Raw genomic sequence first — 20,674 nt, 5'->3', positions numbered from 1 at the left:
GTACATATCTGTAAATATATAGTATACATGTCCTAAAAAATAGGAAACTGAAGCAAATGTACTTATATTTTGCGTAGGTGTATATATTATAGTGGATATTAGTACATTTTTATAGTGGAGAGAATGCTAAACTTGGAGTCAGAAAACCTGCGTTTGAATTTTGGCTGTACCACTTGGTTGCGAGAAAATCACTTAACTCCCTTTCTGAACCTCAGTTTCTTTTTCTATAAAATGGGGATAATACACTACTTCATAGGATTACTATGAGTGAAGTGTTTGGGAAACCTTAAAGCGTGATTAGAAATGTTATGTCTTTATTACATGCTATATATATACAATATATGACATAACATATATACAACATATAATATACAGCATCCATCCATACTATATCATATATATGTTAAGTAGTATATAAAATATGAGTTTTTATATATGGAGAGGCAGCACGGTATAATGGAATCAAGAGTTCTAGATTTGAGGCATAGTTTAATAAACTATTAACTTTGAACTATTAAACTATCTAAACTTTAGATACTAGCTGTGTGACCTGTGTAGGTCATTTCAGCCTCTCTGAGCCTCAATTCCCAAACTTGTAAAATGAGGATAATATTACTTACCCTATGTTTTTTTTGTAAGGACCATATGTATGCTCTGTATGCATATATGTATATTTAAATAATTATGTAACCTTACATATGGATATAACATCCTAAAATTCCATGTTATTTGGTTTTCACCTGTAATTATTAGATCCTCTTTGTATTTTCAATTTCTCTTCACTGTTAGTAAGTTTTAGTAGCTAGTCCCTTGGGAGAAAAATGATCAGGGGAGTGGAAATACTGTATTCAGTTGCATGAACTTGGACATTTCTTTATGGAAGGTTGCTGTACATTTAGCATTTTATTTGTATGGCAATAACAGAATTGGTGTAGTTTCCTTGTAGCAAGTGTGTTGTCGCCTCTTGAAATGTTGTGGACTGAAATTGTAGAGAATCCTGATTTCTTCATTCTTCAGCTGAGGTCATATTGCTATATGCAAAAAGCATATCTGTAATCTAAGCAAATAGACATACATTGCAACACGTCAAATGCATAGTGTGTATCAAATGAAATCGAGTATTGTCCATTTCCAAGAACAGTTCTTTTCTTATATGGATATTAAAAGGGAGTAGTTATTTTTTAATGTTTAGAAAAATTGTAAGAGTAAACATTGCAAACATTTTCTTCCCGTAGCTGTTTCAGAAGCTAAAGGTTGCTTCATTTTTTCCCCCTAAACCAGTTTGTCTGTTATTACTTGGAGCTTAGTCATCATTTACGTAGCTGAGCCCCATTAAGAAGGCTGTTCCGCCCCTAAACTCTGCTAGATTGTAGCCACTAGCAACCAGGCTGCAATACTTTCCCTTTGATGACATCATTGGCTGTGGAAGGGCCGGCCGTGGCTGGAGCCGTGGAGCTGCCGCCGTTCTAAGCAGGATCAAATATGGCCCCTCCGAAGCCTGCCGCCGCCGTGGAGCTGGGGCTCTCGGGCTTTTAAGCAAGCAAGTCGGCTCTTTCAGATTTTTCTTTCTTTTCTTCTTCTTTTTCTCCCCCACCCCTCAATTTTAATTCTACTCATGGATGTTTCTTCTGATCCTTATTTACCCTACGATGGGGGAGGAGACAACATTCCCCTCCGAGAATTACATAAAAGAGGTAACGCCACCCCCGGGGTCGGGACTGCGTGCGGGGCGGGCAGCCGGACCGAATCCTTTCGTCTCTCCTGCAGCCCCCGCCTCCCTCCTCCTCCTCCTCCTCTTTCCCTTTCCTCCTTCTCTTCCTCCCTCCTCTCTCCGTCCCCTTCGTCCTTCTCCCTCCCCTCCCCCGCTTCTCTCCTTCCTTCCCCCTTCTCCTTTTCCTTCTCCTGATCCAGGCTTTAGGTGCTCCAGTGGCCGGGGAGGTGGGAGGGACTCGGGATTCCAGCCTTTTCAGATCTTTATGCAGTCCCTGATTTTTCCCCCCTGTGGCAATTTTTCCCTGTTGCTTCAAATTAATCTGAGAATGCCTCCATCTTCCTTTTTACAGCAGGCGTATTTGTCACTTGTTTTACTGGTTTATCAAGACTATGTGGGTTGATGTTGGAAAAACTAGTATGTTTTCCTTCTTTGGAAGACTCGTCATTGTCTTTATGGTAAATTAGGAACTCGATGGCTTCGAGTTACCATGAAGCTTTTAAGCTGCCCTTTACATTTAGTATACAATTGTATGATTCTCTTTTAAATTACATGATAATGAAGGATATATTTTTGATTACTTCACGTTTTTTCGTTTGATAATTTAAATTTGTCTGGATTTTTTTCCTACCTTATCAGGCGAAGCTTTTTTTTTTTAACTTGCCATGAATTTCAGTGTAAAAATATAATGGGAAAAAATATTGATGTTATTACACATAAGATAAATGAGTTTGATTTCTGTAAAAAGGAAAATCACATTACATTTCTTGGCATAAGTTTTTTGGCCAGCATTTCATCATCTACTGATTATGCAGGATTTTATTGGTCTTATATTCATTAAATCGATTTCTACAAAAAGTTTTGTCAGCATTCACTGGTGACATTCTATGCATCTTTTAGGATGAGCACTTGGTTTCTGAACTGAAATTCCAAATTTACTTAGCCTTTGTTCTGACTCTTACGTGGAAAAATAATTAGGTCATGAATTTCTTTTGCTTTTCAGCTTATAGATTTCAAGACTGTGTGCTAATGTATCTCAGATTTATTTTGGTAGCGAGTCATAGTAGAATTAACAGTTCTATTATCTTGTAATATTCTGGATGATTTCTTGATTTTTAAATAATGAACTTAACAAAATGCCTTAATTTTAAAAAATTAATCTTAAATGACTTTTTTATTCATAACAGCCCTTTAAACAGAAAAAAAAGGTGAGAGCTAAAAAGGTGAACTTGTTCACCAGTTGTAACATTATTCACTACATGATAATTAAGCAATAAAACAAGATAGCCTGTATTTTTTCTGGGCTATTACAACATGCTTTCACTGTGAATGATCAGGGTATCAAGAAATTTGAATTCCTTATATGAAACCTATCAGCTCCTATAGTACTTATTAAAATAAGTGTCTCTCTTAAGATCAAGTAATGTAAACTGCACCATGATTTATGTGAGAGTTGGCATAGTTATTACTAGTAGTCATCCATGAGGTACTTAATTCATAAAATATTGGTAATTTATCTTTAACCTGTATTTATTAATTTTGTTAATTTTAATATAAAGCCTCTTCAGTTCTTGAGAGTTTGTTTCATCAGTGTCTGTAAGGGGAGATCTTAACTTGAAGTCCCCAAACTTAAGAAAATATATGTTACACTTTCAATATATTTGGTTTTTTAAAAATTCTCTGCATTTTACTTTATGCATTTAAAAATATTATTCTGATAAGGTTTTACAGACTTCACTATACTGTATTCATTACAGGAAAGTGGTTAAGTTCCTAGTCTATAAGATCCTTAAAGGTAAAAAGTAAGGTGATCATGAATTTGTTCACCAGCTTCAGCAATACTAGAGCAGAGGTGGAGGAAGGGTTACTTTTAAAACTTGAAAAAGAATTTTTAGGACAGAAAAAATATAATATAGGCAGGTTTAAGCTATTAAAGCTTTAACTACATTAAGACTTCTGGGACACTCTATACTTTACAAGGGGGTTTTTGAAAAGCCTATAAATCAATGTATGTATAAGCTTTTAACTAGATTATTTGAGGAAGGTATAGGTATAAAAATGATGATACATATTGTATTATTTTATGGAGATGAGGTTGTTTGCGGTATCCTCCTGTCTTTTTTAGAATAGGTTTGAAGAGAATTTACCATGTTCACCCACATAATGTCTCTTGTTGATGTTGACAGAGCCAGAATCTGGACAGATGGACGATAGAGTCACAGTTTGGCTTTTTCTATGCTTTCATGTTTGGATTTGAGAAAGAATATTGAAGGATTGATTTTATTTTTTTCTTCCCTAAAACCAACTATAACAAAAATCCTTTACTTAAAAATCCTGCAGCTTATGTTCCAGTGACTACTTAAGTCTCAATTTAACCTATTAAAGATCTTATTAGCACATAACTGATTCAACATTAATTTTTTCCTTTTTTGCATTTATTTAGTATTTTATTTTTCCCCAGTTACATGTAAAAGCGATGTTTAACATTTGTTTTTAAAAGTTTGAGTTCCACATTCTCTCCCTTCCTCCCTCCATATCCACCCCCATTGAGAAGGCAAGCAATTCATATAGGTTATACATGTGTAATCATGCAAAACATATCCATAATAGTCATGTTCAACATTAATTTTTTTAAAAAAATATATTTGACAACTAAGTATATGATAGACAGCTGCCTTAGATACTATCAGAAATGCAAATTCCTGCTTTCCAGGAGCACACTTTGGTAATGAATATAACATGTATACCAATTATTACAAAACTAGGCAGTAAAGTGGTATACGAGTTGCATGGATACTAAGTACTGTTGGAATGTGCAGAGGAAGGAATGTTTACTTCTGGCTGAGGTGATTAGAAAATACTTCATGGAAGGAGGTGGCCTTCAAGCTGGGCTTTAAAGACTGGGTAGGATTTTCATAGTCTGACTTAGGAGAAGAATCCTTCTCATTTAAAGAGACCAGCTTGATTGAGCCAAAGAGGAGAAGGAGGAAAGGGGAAGAAGGCATGTTCAGGGGCTCAGCAAGTTGGGTAGAGCCAAAGCGTTTCTACAATCATATGGTTGGAAATAAGGCTGCAGAAGCAGACTAGGATCTGATTGTGGAGATCTCAAACATTTTAGGCACTTAAGTTTTTGTTGACAAGAGGCATCCTCCTAAAATGCAGAGAAGGGCTTTGTACTCTTCACCTTCTCAAGTGAAGCTTTGGTCATTTCTTACCATTCAGAATCTATGACAGGTAGGAATATAGCTTGTTGTTTCATTTTCTGTTGCTTGAGTTTCTTCACCTCATTCCATATGCTTATCATCGGTTAGGTTTCTTGACACCTAATTAAGAGTTCCAGGTAGATCTATATTCATAACTCCAAAGGGAGATCTATTTAGTATATATCCTGCCATGGGACTATTGGGGGAACAATTTTAATAGACTTACTTAATCTAAATAGAAAATTGAATTCCTATGGATTTTTCATTATAATATGCCTGGTATCTAATCTATTAAAGTTAATCATTGTAATCATATATAGATCAGAAGAACAATTAATGTTTATTTTCTTTCAAGAATTTTGTTTTTGTACTGAAATAAGAATAAGAAGACATATCCTTTCTTTAACTGTTTGCCATTGCTACAGTATGTGATGCCAAATCTTAATTCCTTGTTACCCTCCTTGGCTCTGCTACCTAAAATTAACTGACATTTTAACATGGTTAATTTTATAAAAATCAAAAGTCTTATGTCCTTCATGACCTTGCAACTTGTTAGTGCATCCCTGCTATATCCTTCCTTATAGGGCTTGTTTTTTGGGGGAGTTGTCATTTTTCATGTGTGTAGACTTCTTGCATTTTAGGGTTTTTAAAAAAAAATTGTAACTTTTCAAAACATTGAGATTTCTTTGTTTATTTCACGTCATGAATTCTTAAGCTTAGCTGTGTCTCAGCCATTATGCCTTTTGCTGGTATCTTCAATTTTAATGCTGAGAAAAATGTTAAGACTATTTGTGTATTAAATGATTACATTTTATATAAAATTATAATTTATGTAACTAACAATTATTAATGGAAAACTGGTGGTTTATTTTACTGAATATATTTATTAATATTAAGCTCATCTTAAATGACAAAAAGGGAGAAGTAACTATAATAATCTTGGAATACTGCTCTGAGAGGCTTTGCTCAAATCTGTAATATTCTACTTGCCTAGTTGTACTTTTGTTTTAACTGTGAATGATAAATTCAATACAAAGAGTAATTATCCATTATCCATTATCAATTGCAAAGAGTAATAATCCATTTCAAAAGTTCATTCAAATTTATTTGTCTGTGCATTTGACTGATTTTTTTCAAATTGTATTCCTAGATATTACTTTTGACATATTCTTTGAAATTGATAGCATTTGCTCTTTGTAGATTTCACCTGCTGTCTTTCTATAATTTCATCATCCTGTTATGTTAATTGTATATTTTACATAATGAGTCAAAAGACATTTTTCTTTTTTACACAGAGAGAACTAATAAAAGCAGAGAACCCTGAAGTTGAAAAGGATCTTAAAGCTTATCTAATATAAGAAGAAAAATGGGGTAATGGGTATAAAATCAGTGTCAAAGTCAAGATGGCTTGGGTCCAGGTTCTACCTTTGATTCACTGTTGTGGAAGGCAGTTCTCTTAAGAATATAAAACTTTGTTGGTAGAGATAGAGTTTCCATATCAAAAAGTCTTTATACCAATGAAATCACAGATAAAAAATAAATTATGTAACATAACCCACCTCCCTAATGTCTGCTTCTCCTTTAAAATATCTTAACAAGCAGACATGCAGACTGTTCGAACACCTCCAATAATAAGAAAATCACTACCTTATGGGAGGTAAGACTTTCCTTTTATTTAAAAAAAAGGCTGTTTCCTTACCATTTCTATTCATTGAGATAACATAAAAAAATGTGTTGTGATAACCTTTTAAACATCTGGAGACTATTATAGCTTACTTTTCCCACTCAGTTTTCTTTAATTTAAACCTTTGTTTTTGAAGATAGTCTTCAACTGAAAGGGTTTTAAGTCCTCCTGCCTCCTCGTCACCTTTTTCTGTATACACTGATGAAAACCAGTACTTTCTAAAATGTGGCATCCAGAATTGAACACAGCAATTGAGATGGGTGTGCCTGGACACTACCTTATGAGGTAGTATTCCATTCAACTTTTGGACAGCCATTATTTTTTTTTTGTGTGAGCCCTTTAGTGAGAATGAAAAAAGATGAGAAGATAGCCACAGAAATATCTGAACACGAGGTTATAGTATTCTGAGAGCTACCATTTCCTGAGAGGAGGAGCTTATATATAAAAGTTAATGTATTAGGATGAGATTTTTCTTGTAGCATTTTCAGCTGATGGTAAATATCAACTAACCCAAGCACTGTCTCTTGCTTGTCACGGGCAGTTAGTGTTTGGTGACTTGTTGAAGTTGTTTTTCTTTCAAAAAGGTCTATGATAGAGAGGAATCTAGTAATGAGTTTAATGAAAAATTGGGAATTTAGAGGCTTGAGTTTGTCATTGCTTGCTTTGTAATCTGGGGAAAATGACTTCACTTCTGGACCTCAGTTTCCTGTAAAGTAAGGGTGTTAGACTAGAGTATCTCTAGGGGCCATTTTTGATCTAACATAGGATTTTTCATAGTAATTTTCATAGAATTAATATGAGGGAAGAGGGAGTGATGTGTTTTAGGATCATGGAAGGGAAGGTTATTTTTATGTCTGGATTTGATTGATGTAGATAATCTCCCAGTGATGAAGCTCCCTCCCAAATTAACAACTCTAAAATACTGGTCTTAGAGAATTGCTCATGGTACTGAAAAATTAAGTTATTTGTCATGGTCACACAGCTAGTATATATCAAGAGTGAGGAGAGCCTTGAGCCCAAGTTTTCTCAACTGATTCAATCTTCTCTGCCATGTTGCTTTTCATTTATTAGATATGAAATGTCACATTGCCAGAAAACACAAAATATTGATCTTAATATGAATTTGCATGTTTTAATTTTTAAAGCCTATATTACATTGAAAACCAGATTCCCACTGTAGCTTTTGCTGTGCACTTGCATGGCTGCTAGTTGGAAAGAAATAAATAGTTTTTCTTCATTTGCCATCTCTCCTCTCCGACTTCTGGACTTAATCATTTAAGATTACGTGTTAGTCTAACTGGATGTTTTACAACCTGCTTTTTTAAAAAAAAGCTACAAATAGCTATTTTGCTAGTCACTGTTTTACTTACTGTCACTATAACCAGCACTGCCCATTCATGGTTTTCCCCAGAGTGTTGAGTCATGGTGTGGCACTTTATTATATTTTAATATTCATATTTTATAAACATTTTTTCTGTCCAACATGTGATTTAAAACAAACCATTATTTCTTTTAAGTAATTTTTTTCAGTATTGCCAGTTGCCAACCATATTACAAATGAATTAGTGGATAGTAATGGAAAAATATTATTTTCCTAATAGGAATTTGGTACAAAACATATACAGAAACATGTGGCAGAAGAGGGTAGTAAAAAAAAAAAAAGAGAACATTCCAGAGACATAGTTCCTCTTGGCACTTGGTCTTAGATTAATTGTCTTTTGCCAAGGTAAAAGTAGACTAGAACAGCCTTTCAGAGAAAGTTCAGTGCCCTTTCTTGCTCTTTTCTTTTCCAGCATTAACTCTCTCCTCATCCCATCTATTTTAGCTCAGTACTCAGTTTAAATGCAGAACTCTGCCTAGTCTGACATAGGTTTAGAGTACCAAGCAGGCTCTTGAGGACGCTCCCTTAGAATAATTCTGGCTCCTAGAAAATCAAGAACCTATTCTGGCAGTTACTATGCTGGGCAGAAGTTAAGGTAGCTCTTTCTCTTAAGTGGCTACAACAGCTTCTTGTAGGTGGGGAGATGCAACAATATATTCTTAGATAATCTAACACAGGTTATATACAAACTAAATATGAAGTGATGGAATGAACACTAAAGCTGGGGGAACTAGGAAAGGAATGGTTCTTGGACTGAACTTTAAAAGGAGGTAGGGTCTAGGAGGGTATTCCAGGTATGAGGGACACCCTGTGCAAAACTATGGAGGTTGGAGATGGACTTCTTGATATGAAAAACAGCAAATAGGCCAGTTTAGTTGAAGCATAGCATATATGAGTGAGAATAACGTGTAATCAGTTTAGTAAATTAGGCTGTGACCTAATTATGAAGAAGGATTTTAAATGCCAAACAGAGGTGTTTGTATTTTATCCCAGAGGCCCTAGAGAACCATTGAATCTTCTTGGGTAAGGGAGTGAAATGGTCAGATACAATAGATTCTTGTCATTCTTGGTAGTTCTGGTCAATATAGTCACTTGAACACTGAATTAATGGAACCATTCATTGCTCATAGTAGAAACACAGTGAGATTCCTGTGAGCCTCTAGTTACAACATTTGCACGTTCCAGAGCAACCTCACCTCCAGATTGGTGAATTTCCTCTTTCTGGATGTGCCATATTGTTGATTCATTAATGTTGAAGTCATGGCCAACATTGCTATAACTCATGCCTGAATGAAGCTTATCTACATGTTTTCTCCGTAAGGCACATTGCAGCCTTCTTGCACCTAGAAACTAGACAGCACTTCAGTACCATATTTGGGGGCCACTTTAAACAGTGAAATTACCAACAAAAAGCACAAAAATATGAAAACCTGAAAAGGCCACAAAAAGCATACTTGTTGACATTGTAAGAGCTATAACAAGAAGGCAGAGCATTGCCTTTTTTGACTGCAGATGAGAATTTACATATCTGGCAACTCAAATTTTTCAGTGCACTGCAAGGATTGATTTTGTGGTTATGAATAAATTTTAGCAAATAGATGAATTTACAAATATAGACTAAGAGTAATGAAAAACACCTCTATGTGCTTTTAGAATGTCAGCTTGGCTTCTGGGTAAAGCTTGGATTGGAAAGAGGAAAGACTGGATTCAGGGAAACCATTTTCACTATTGCAGTAGTCCTGGTAAAAGGTGGTGAGGGCTTGAAGGTTGTGTTGTGAGTAAAGAAAAGGTGACATATGAGAGATTGTTGAGGTGTTGGAATTTGCAAGATTGGATGTGGAATTGAGTTAGTTTAGAATTGGAGATAACTTAATTCATGAACCTGAGTTCTACATGAAGTCTCTACTGACTCCAGTTGCTGACTACTTGCAAACTATTTGACTACCTTGTATTCTCTTTATATTTATTATTCATATATTTATGTATGTACCTGTTGTCTACTCTTTTAGAATGTGAATTCCGTGAGAATAGAGATTGTTATTATTTGTTGCATTATTTGTTTTTGTATACCCAGCACCTAGCACAATTCCTGGTTACATAGTGTTTAATAAATACTTGTTGATTAATTAGAGTGAGGATGGTGGTGTCTTTTAAAGAAATAGAAAAGTTATGAGGAGATATGGGGTTTAGAAGGAAAGTTAATGAGTTCTGTTTTGAACATACTGTGAATTTGAGGACTTAAGCAAATTAGAAATGAGCATTGGATATATGGTTTTTGGAGTCACCTGCATAGAGATGATAGTTGAATCCATGGAAATTGATAATCACCAAGTAAGTGTAGAGAAAGAAGAGAATGCCCAGGACAATGCTCTGCCCCTTCTTGAGATACTGACCCTTGGTCTGTTCTTTACTAGTATAGACTCATACTAAGACTGACTTCTCAATTCTAGGCTCTTAGCTAGCCTTGGGAAGAACTAGATGTGTTCTGGTTTAAACTCTAAACTTTCAGTTTTTTTACTTAAAGTTGGACTCACAAATCTGTCAGTGTCTTTCTGGGCTTTGTTCACCAAAAAAAAAAAATCTGACTAGCCTCTCTCCTACTTCTGGATGTTTAATTTCTCTGAGGATTTAGAATTGTAAAAAAAATTATAAAAATTTTATAATTGAAAGGGACAGATGAGGAAACTGAGGCCCAGGATGATGAAGTCCAAAATCACAGTTACTGGTTGAGTCAGGGCTGGAGTACAGATTTCTTGATTGCTTGGACAGTGCCCTTTTAATATTTTGTTGTTGTTCAGTCATTTCTGACTCTTCATGATCCTATTTGGGGTCTTCTTGGCAAAAATACTGGAGTGGTTTGCTATTTCCTTCTCCAGCTCATTTTACAGATGGGGAAACTGAGGCAAACATGGTTAAATGACCTACCTAGGACACACAGCTAGTAAGTGTCTGAGGTAAGATTTGAACTCAGGAAGATGAGTCTTCCTGAATCCAGCGCCAGAGCTGTATTCACTGTGCCACCTAGCTGCTCTTTCTAAGTACAACATATAATTGAGGTAGCTTGATGTAGTGGATACAACACCAGAATTCAAGTCAGATGACCTGGGTTCAAATCCTGCCACAGACATTTACTTGCAGTGTGACCTGGAGCAACTCACCCTCTTTGTGTCACAGTTTTCTCATCTGTAAAATGAAGGAGTTGAATTTGATGGCCTTTGAGGCATTGTTGTTGTTTACTGTTCAGTATTTCAGTCATGTCTGACTTGTTGTGACCCCATTTGAGGTCTTGGCAAAGATAATGGAGTGGTTTGCTATTTCCTTCTCCAGCTCATTTTACAGATGAGGAATCGAGGCAAAGGGAATTAAGTAACTTTTCCAGGATCACAATAGCTTCTAAGTTTCTTAGGCCAGATTTGAACTCAGACCCGGGACTTTATCCACTATGCCACCTGGCTGCCCTCTTTAAGGCACTATCTAAGTTTCAATCTGTGATTTAATAATCCCGTATAACTTACTTTTTGGGTTCTGTTGCCTGTAGCTTTTTTTTTTCCTTTTTGGTGAGGCAGTGGGGTTAAGTGACTTGTCCAGGGTCACACAGCTAGTAGGTGTCAAGTGTCTGAGGCCACATTTGAACTCAGGTCATCCTGACTCCAAGGCTGGAACTGTATCCACTGTGCCACCTAGCTGCCCCTGTTGCCTGTAGCTTTATTTTTTCCTGTTTATATTTTGGCTAGTAGAGATGCCTGCTGTTTAGCAAACTGTTTTTTCTCTAACCCTTCCTCTCTAGAACTCCCCTGCCCTGTGTTCTCTTTAGCCTCACTCGGAGCCTGTGAATTCATTAAGAAAGCTCTTAGATTTGTAGACCTCTTCTCCACTCCCCCTGCCCCACAGATTATTAGAGCCAGAAGGAGCCTTAGAAAACACCCCATCCCCTTATTTTATATATAAGCAAATGGAGGCCCAGAAAAGACAAGTGACTTGTCCAAGGTCAATTCAAAGGTTACATGAGGTGAGTTTTTTGTTTTGTTTTTTAGTGTCATATCAATTACAGGACTTGCCAGTGCTCATTGTCTTAGGAGTCTCAGCCTTTATTTCCACTCCCACTCTCCCATAACCTTGTACCCAGAAGAGTTCTTACACACCTAGCCTGAGTACATGCCCACTGTTTTACATGTTTATAGTTTTACAGCTCTTAGAATTAACAACTTGTTTTTCCTTCTAGCTCTCTGTCTTTGCAGGACAGTTTGAGCTCCCTATTCCTTTTAAGGGAGGGATATGGCCAGACCCTTCTCAGGGGAAGAGAATAAACTCAAATATATTGTTAACACTTTTCCTTTAGAAATAATTAATTTTGTTAACTTTACCTTTTTCAAAATAAGATCCCATATTTACTTTGTGGCATATACCTTTGCCCAGACACAATCACTTGTTGGGAAATGGGAGTCATGACATCATGGAATTTAGAGTTCAGACCTTAGTTTCCATCTAGTCCAGCCTCACATTTTACAGATGAAGAACTGAGGCCCAAGAAGTAAAGTGACTGGTTCCTAAGATCACACACTCTTGGTTCCACATCTAATGCTTTTTCCCACCGCACCACAACACTTATACTAGCATAATCATTTATGTTATCTGGCTTTATAAAGTAGATGTATACCTGAAAAATTGTTGGATACTGTAGGTGTCCATTAGAGCTGTCCTGGACCCTTTTCTCTTCTCACTCTATACTACTTCACTTGGTGATCTCAGCAGCAACCATGGATTTAATTACTCTCTTTATACTGATGATTCTCAAATCTGCCTTTCCTGCCCCAACCTCTCTTCTGACCTCCAATCTCACATCTCCAACTACTGAACTGGATGTCCAGAAGACATCTTAAACTTAGTGTATCCAAAACAGAACTCATCTTTCCGCCTAACCCTTTTTCCTCTCCTACCTGCCCTGGTATTGTAGAAGACAATGCTATCCTGTCAGTCCCTCAGGCTCACTACCCTACCTAGGAGTCATCCTGGATTCTTCATTATTCTCCCCCCACCCTCCCCAACCCCATATTCAGTCTGTTGCCAAGTCCTGTTGATATATCTTTGCAGTGTCTCTCCTGAAACTGCCACCACTCTAGTGTAGGCTCTTACCACCTCGTACCTAGATTACTGCTGCAATCTGCTGGTGGGTTCTGCTAGCCTCGAGTTTTTTCCCTCTCCAATCCATCTTTCATTCAGCCATGCAGGTGACCTTCCTAAAGCAGAGGTCTAATCATCTCATACCTGTTCCCCCTTCTCACTGCATTGGCTTTCCATTGTTTTCAGGAACAAATATAAAATGTTCCCCTTGGCATTAAAAAAAATCGCTTTGTAACCTAGCCCTCTCCTTACCTTTCTGATGGTCTTACACTTTACTTCCCCACAGGTACTCTTTAATCCAATGACACTGGCCTCCTGGCCATTCTGTGAACAAGACTCTCCATCTCTCTTGGCTCTGGCCATTCTGTCTGGCTTTCCCCCAGGCCTGAAGTACTCTCCCTCCTCCCCTCTGACTGCTGACCTCCCTGGCTTCTTTTAAGTTTCAGTTAAAATCGCACCTCCACCGGGAAGCCTTTCCCAACCCTTCTTAATTCCAGTGCCTTCCCTCTGTTAATTATTTCCTGTTTATACTGTATATAGGTTGCTTTGAATACATTTGTTTGCATGTTGTGTCCTCCATGAGATTGTAAGCTCTTAGAGGGTAGGGACTGTCTTTTACAAACTTTGTATCCCCAGCTCTTAGGCCAGTGTCTGGCATGTAGTACGTACTTAATAAGTATTTATTTATTGATATCTTATAACTTAAGTAAAAGAATCTTGAATTTTTCAAGTTTTGACAGATGTTAGAGGTCATCTAGTATAAAGTGCCCAACTCTCACCAGAACAAGTTAAAATGTAATTGGGAAATGTTTAACAAAATAAATAAAAAGATAATGCAACTTCGATAATGTTAATTTGCAGGTTTTTTGGGGTTTTTTTTTTTGTTTTTTTTGGTGAGGCATTCAGGGCTAAGTGACTTAACCCAGGGTCCTACAGCTGGTAAATGTCAAGTATCTGAGGTCGATTTTGAACTCAGGTCCTCCTAATTTCAAGGTGGAAGTTCTATCCACTGTGTCACCTAGCTGTCCCTAATTTGCAGTTTTCTAAGTGAATATATTACCTGCAAGGATCCCTTTCTATTTGAATTTGATGACCTATTCAATTCATTTTTGACTAAGCTTCTAGAGAATCAGGATCACATCTTAATCTAAATTTAGTATCTCCCATAGCATCCTAAAGCTTTACAATGCTATGTGCCTGTATAAATATTTATAACTGAGCTGAATTAAATTCTAAATGAAGAAACTGAGGCTTAGAGAGGTAAAGAGACTTGGCTAAGGTGACACACTAAGCCTAAATCGAAGGACTTGTTGATATTTACTAACTGATTTTGAATGAAGCATTTAAATTTTTGAGGTCTCAGTTTCCAATCAGTAAAATGAAGAGAGGTTAAGCTGAATATTCTCAAAGGTCCCTTCCAGTACTAAATTAGTATTCCTCTTTTCACTATATACTGTTAAAATAAGGCGCTTAATTGTACAGTACAGAGTTTAGAAATTAAGCTGCTTAGATAAACAGTATTGTTGGCAAACTCAGAGATGTCACTGTAGTTTCTCTTCTAGGATTCTTATAAAAATATGAAATTAGACTGGTTGTAGCACTTATCTCTGGGAGAACTTAAGTGTTTACAACTCATCCAGCAACTGCTAGGGTTGTGGTTTGAGAGGTCGTGACCCCTCAAGGACTGAAGTTCGTGATGGGTCGTGGAGCATTCTTTAAGTCAAGTTGGCAAAAAGTTTATTGTTACACTTTTCAGGACAAGGATTCTTAAGGATCCTGTGATCTTAAAGGGGTACAGTTAAAGTTTATATGTGATAAAATACAATAAAACATGTGCCAAATATGCTAACTAGGTGATTCAGGGTGGGATTAGGGAGTGGTTAAAGAGTGGTCAGTACTTAAAAGAACATGCACTTCTTGTACCTACTGTGCAGGCATTTTACCCAGAGTTCACTGAGAAAAGCCTACAAGGGGGGCCACATGGAGGTATGGTTTTAGGCCTGCCACGTCACTAAGTTAACTAGAGTTCAGGGGTAACTGAGAGTTGTCCAGTCTACCACCAATCAGTGTCTTGTTTGACAAGATAGATGTAGGGAGTATACATATGTCTTAAGTCTAGAGTACAGTTAATGAAGAGCCCAGGATGTAGATAATGAGGTAGGATGGTAGTATAGAGAGTCCAGTGGGTGAGAATCTCTTTATGACCCAGTGCAAAGCCAGTTCAAACTAATAATTCCTTCAAGTGCTGTTTGTAACTGCACCAAGGAGAGAGATAAAGGTCTTGCTGTGGCCAACTCATGAGTAATTGCTTGGTACAGTGTCCTTGGGCTGGGGAGAAACTGTCAGGGATAGTGTTTCTGAGGCTAGGGAGAAATTGGGGTCCAAGCACAAGCACCCGAACACAAGCACTCAAGCACCCCATCACTAGCAGTTATGGCACAGAGTGAATAAAGTTTGCTGGGGAGAAACTTGGAGTTTCAGTTTTGGTGGTTGTGGTTGGAAAAAGCCCTAGGACAGTTTCCTTTGGTGGGAAGAGCAGCGTCGTGTGTGTGTGTGTGTGTGTGTGTGTGTGTGTGTGTGTGTGTGTGTGTGTGTGTGCGCGCGCTTCTCTGAACCAGGGAAGAGCTCATTTGGATTCCCATCTACCAAGGGGAGGAAATTATAAGATACTATTAAAATGAATGGTTCTTACCAAATGTAGGCCTTCTTTAATTTTTTTCACTTGTTGAAGGAGTACAAAGGCTTTCAATGGCACCTTTTAAATTTCTGCATCGTTCCCTAGTTCAGATTTTGCAGAGTAATATTCACACATAGAAGTTCTATATCTATGACAATAGTTCCCTGATCCTATTTTAACATATTGCTAAATTGAAATTGTCAATTGAAATGTCTAGTATTTTTCTATTTCCTTATCTTTGACATTATGTGTAATACCAAATAATGTAGAAAATACCATTAGGGAAATGATTCCATCAAATACTTTTAATGTTTTCATACCTGATATTTAGCAAACTTTCTTCTTCAAATTAGCTAGATACTTAGCCATACATTTTTATTTAGAGGGTTTTAGCATAATCATTAATAGTTTAATGTTACTGTTTATGTGATGCTTTGTTAAAAAATTATGTAGACTGATTATTTTTTCTATGATTTTTGTCTAGGCTTATCATGCTTGCTTTCATACATCTATTATTTTCCTCTAGACTATGATTAAATGAACATAGAGTTTTTCATATGATCAAACATGTATGTCTTCTAGGTTAAAAAGTTTTCCGAGTATTAAAACTGCCTTCCTATATGAAAGTTTTAAGCATTAATCTTGTTATGTTTGTGGGAATTACGTGTTAAATAAATAGCTTTAAAGATTAAAATACCAGGTACTAAGAAAATGTGATTAAGGTACCTTAGCAGTTCTTATAGCTTCCTTGGAATCATGTGATTGAGTAAAGTTTTTTTTTTATTTGCAAAAATCTTCTCTCATCTCTTTCCTCTGCGTCCCTCCTTCCCCAATTGTGAATAAGAGAAAAACAAAACTTCAGACTATAGTCTAGCAAAACAAAATCTCTACAATGGCCATGTCTAAAAGAATCCATCCATCCATCCATCCATCCATAATATAAATTTTTTGGTGTATATATGTATCTCATTCTATACTCTGAATCTTTACTGCTCTATCAAGAGATGCATAGCATCTCTGTAGTCCTTATGTATACATATATATGTATATGTACATATGTGTATATGTATATGTGTATGTAGTCCTTATATGATATGTAGACCATATCAGTAGTCCTCTGAAATTGTGGTTAGTTATTATGCTGATCAGAGTTCCTATGTTGTTATATTTGTTTACTTTACAAAGTTATTGTCATTGTATAAATTCTCCTAATTTTGTTCACTACACTCAGCATCAGTTCATAGAAATCTCCCTAGCTTTCTTAGAAATATGATACAATAATACAATAATATTCCATCACATTTATATACCATAACTTATCAGTTATTCCCTACTTATTATAATAAGTGCTAGATTGTACAAGTCAGATATTTAGAATTTAGACTGCTTGGATAAGCTTAGTTTCACTGGAAAACTGAGAGATTTCATTGTTTACCTTCTGTTTTAAGTACCTTTTAAAAATATTAATGTATAGCTGTACATATTTTAGTACATTTTTAGTTTGAGTTTGTTTTATTTAGAAATAATTCCTCCTTTTATATACACTCCATTTTATTCACTCTTCTCCCTTCTTTCCTTCTCCTTTTATTTCCTTGTTGAATGAAATATATTTCTTTATTCTACCTTGTATGGGTATATTCTTCCCTCCTTTGACCAGTTTAAATGAATGAGGTTCAAGTGTCAGCTGTTCTCCTTATGCCTTTCTGCTTGTTTGTTTAGACCAGGGGTGGGGAACCTGCAGCCTCAAGGCCACATGTGGCCTTCTAGGTCCTTAAGGGCAGCCCTTTGACTGAATCCAAACTTCACAGAACAGATCCCCTTAATAAAAGGATTTGTTTTGTAAAACTTGGACTGAGTCAAAAGGCCATACCCAAGGACCTAGAAGGGACACATTTACTTGTGTCCCCAAGTTTTGTGAGATAATTTTCCCCTAATCTTCCTTTTCCTTCTTCCCATTTCCCACTATATTGCTCTTCTGCCTTTCCATTCTTTTAAAAATTGCCAAGGTACATCAGAACCACTCCATTTTTTTTTTGTCTAATTAGACTCCCTCTATGACCCCTGATGATGGATTATTTCAGAGGGGACACATCATCTCCCCACATTAGAATGTAAGTAGTTTATCTTTGTTTAGTTCTTTCTTTTTGGTGAGGCAGGAGGTGTTAAGTGACTTGCCCAGGGTCACACAGCTAGTAAGTGTAACGTGTCTGAGGCCAAATTTGAACTCAGGTCCTCCTGACTCCAGTGTTGGAGCTCTATCCACTGCACCACCTAGCTGCCCCTTTGTTTAGTTCTTTATCACTTTTTGTTTGTGTTTACCTATTTATGTTTCTCTTAACTTTTGCTTTTGATATTCAAAACTCTGTTCTTTTCATTAGGAATGCATAGAAGTCCTCTGTTTCATTAAGGATCCATTTTTTTCCCTTGTGGTATTATATTGTTTTGCTGGGTAGGTTATTCTTAGCTGTAAACATATACACACACTCAACACACACACATTATATAGGTTTACAGCCAAGAATATGTATGTATACACATACATATATGTGTATATATATATGCATGTATATCCTTTCCCTTCTGGACTGTTGTATTCTAATATTGTATTCTGGAATATTGTTGCCCGCGACTAAGTGTTGCGTCAAACGGAGGAGTGTGCAATGAAGAAACATGGGCCAGGTGGGTCAGTGAAAGACTGAGCCATTTATTATTCTGAGGGTCCCAGTTACATAGTGAAAGCTAACAATCATCCCTCAGGCATTCCCATCATTCTTACATGACTAATCCCAGCCCTTATGTGCATCCTTAATTGTTCACACCTGCTTGCCATCAAGGTTCAAGGGGCGGAGTATTCTAATACCTCCCAGGCACTGGAAATTGGTGAGCCAAGTATTCTGAATAATTAAACCCTTATGGGTAGGAAAAGGAAAGAGTCAAGCTCTGACCTAAATTCCTTATTCCCATATTAGACTCTTCAGCTCTGGCCCTCAACAGAATATTGTATAACCCCTTTATAGTTGTGGTCACTAAAGCGTGTGTGATCCTGACTATGGCTTCTTGGTACTTGAATTCTTTTCTTTCTGACTGCTTGTAGTATTTTAAAAATTTTTTTATTTTTTTACCTGGAAGCCTTGGATTTTGGCTGTTACGTTCCTGGGAATTTTCATTTTGAGACTGCTTTCAGCAGGGAACTGGTAATTGTTTTTCTTTCCGTTTTGGCTTTGGAGATGCAGGCATTTAAAAATTTTTTTGAAATATGATATTTATACCCTTTTTTTGGTGATGGCATTCAAGTAGTCTAATGATTCTTAATTTTTTTCTCCTCAATCTGTTTTCCAAGTCAGTTGTTTTTTGCTGTGAGATAGCTTATATTTTATTTTTTTCAGTCTTTTGACTTTGTGTTCATTTTTTTGTTGTCTCATTGAGTTATTGGTTTATAATGACTAATATGCATTCTAACTTTTGTTTGTTGCTCAGGCAAAAGTTTGTACATCTTGTGCCAAGTAATTATTTCCTTTCCAATTTTTTTCCTATCGTTCTCATTTCTTTTTCATGTTTTTCCCTCCAGCACTTTTATTTCATTGATGAAAACATTTTTAAAATTAAGAAAAAAAAATAAAAAACTAATTGCTTCATCTCTTCCAGGAATTCTAGTTGAAATTGTGCCCAAGCAGTTTTTTTCTTCGAGGCTTTGCATACATGTACATATGGATGTTATGTATTTTAACACATAAAGGATCTGTAATTTGATGAGTATGGATTGGATACTTCTTTCTGTTGATTCAGACCGCAGTGCCTTCATGACTCAGTGTAGTAGTCTTTGTGGATGAAATATTCATTGCTTCTTAGCCAGCGTGATGAAGAACTAGAAAATTACTTTCCAAGGCTGATTCTCAGATAGCAGACATACATACAGTTTATCATTGGACTAACAGCAGCCTCTTTCTGGTAGAAACAGGCAGAGGGGGTGTTCCATTGGGGTAACCTCCACAGCCTTGGAGTCCCCTCCACACGGTGATGGGGCATTGGAATAGGACTTTAGTAGAAAGCTCCTCTAGTCCCTGTAACAAGGAGCTTTTGTAAGAAGCTAAAATGAATTTTGCATTTTATTGGGAAGGAAAGTTCCCAGAGGCTACAAGAAATCTAACACTGGTTCATGTCTTAAAAGTCAATGAATACCTCCCAAAACTATTGTCTATGATTTTGTTACAATTATTTACAGGCAGATAAGCCTGTCTTGGTTAAGCAGACAGAGTAGAGGAAAGGCCCTGGTCAAGGACATAGGAACAGGATAGGACAGCCTTTTTTTTTGGTCCCCTGCTACATCATTCACACATCTTCCAACTGATGTTTTTAAAGAACAGGTCCAATCACTACTCCCTGATTCAAGAGGCTCATCATACCTAATTGCATCTAGATTAAATACAAACTTCTCTGGTATTTGAAATCCTTCATAGTATGGCTCTAGCCTACCTTTCTTAGTTTGCTGCACTTATTCCCTGTTACACATTCTATGTTCCAAGCAAACTGGCCACCTTGCTTTTTTGTCTTCTGTTTCACTATTTTTGCACATCCCTTCTACTTAATGAATCCCTAGCTTCTTTCCAGCTTGTGCTTAAGTGCTACTTAAGTGCCTTTCCTGCTCCCTTCTCGCCCCGCCTCCTCCTACTTCTTGTATCCTGGAAAGTTTCTTTGTATGTATTTTGTATTTACTAGCTATGTTTTTGGCCATTCTTTGTCTCATTTCTTATTAAGCCTTAATCACTGAATGGGCGCTGCCTCAGTCAAACTGAGACCTGTTAAAGATCCTGCACCTTCTCCAGTTGTTCTGATCCATATCTGGCCACTATTCCTGTTGGCTCTGGAGGAAGGAAGAAACTGTAGCTACAGGAAGGAG

General features: G+C 36.7%; 1 protein-coding gene across 5 annotated transcripts in view; it reads left to right on the top strand.

Annotated features, from left to right (window-relative positions):
- CLCN3 (chloride voltage-gated channel 3) overlaps nt 1–20,674 on the top strand; it is a 114,700-nt gene that overhangs the window by 48,873 nt on the left and 45,153 nt on the right. The window contains exon 1 of one of the 5 annotated variants that reach the window (XM_020997871.2): nt 1,405–1,694. The exons of 2 other annotated variants lie outside the window; for them this stretch is intronic. In XM_020997871.2, the coding sequence (XP_020853530.1) occupies nt 1,616–1,694 (79 nt within the window). In that variant the 5' untranslated portion in view covers nt 1,405–1,615. Of the gene's footprint in view, nt 1–1,404; nt 1,695–20,674 lie in introns of those variants that run through there. 2 more of the 5 variants (XM_020997873.2, XM_020997874.2) reach the window with 2 other exon arrangements.

The sequence above is a fragment of the Phascolarctos cinereus genome, unplaced genomic scaffold (genome assembly GCF_003287225.1).
Source record: "Phascolarctos cinereus isolate Bilbo 61053 unplaced genomic scaffold, phaCin_HiC Scaffold_9;HRSCAF=440, whole genome shotgun sequence".
NCBI lineage: Eukaryota > Metazoa > Chordata > Mammalia > Diprotodontia > Phascolarctidae > Phascolarctos > Phascolarctos cinereus.
Note: the sequence above shows the minus strand (reverse complement) of the source record. Positions and strands in the feature narration are given on the sequence as shown.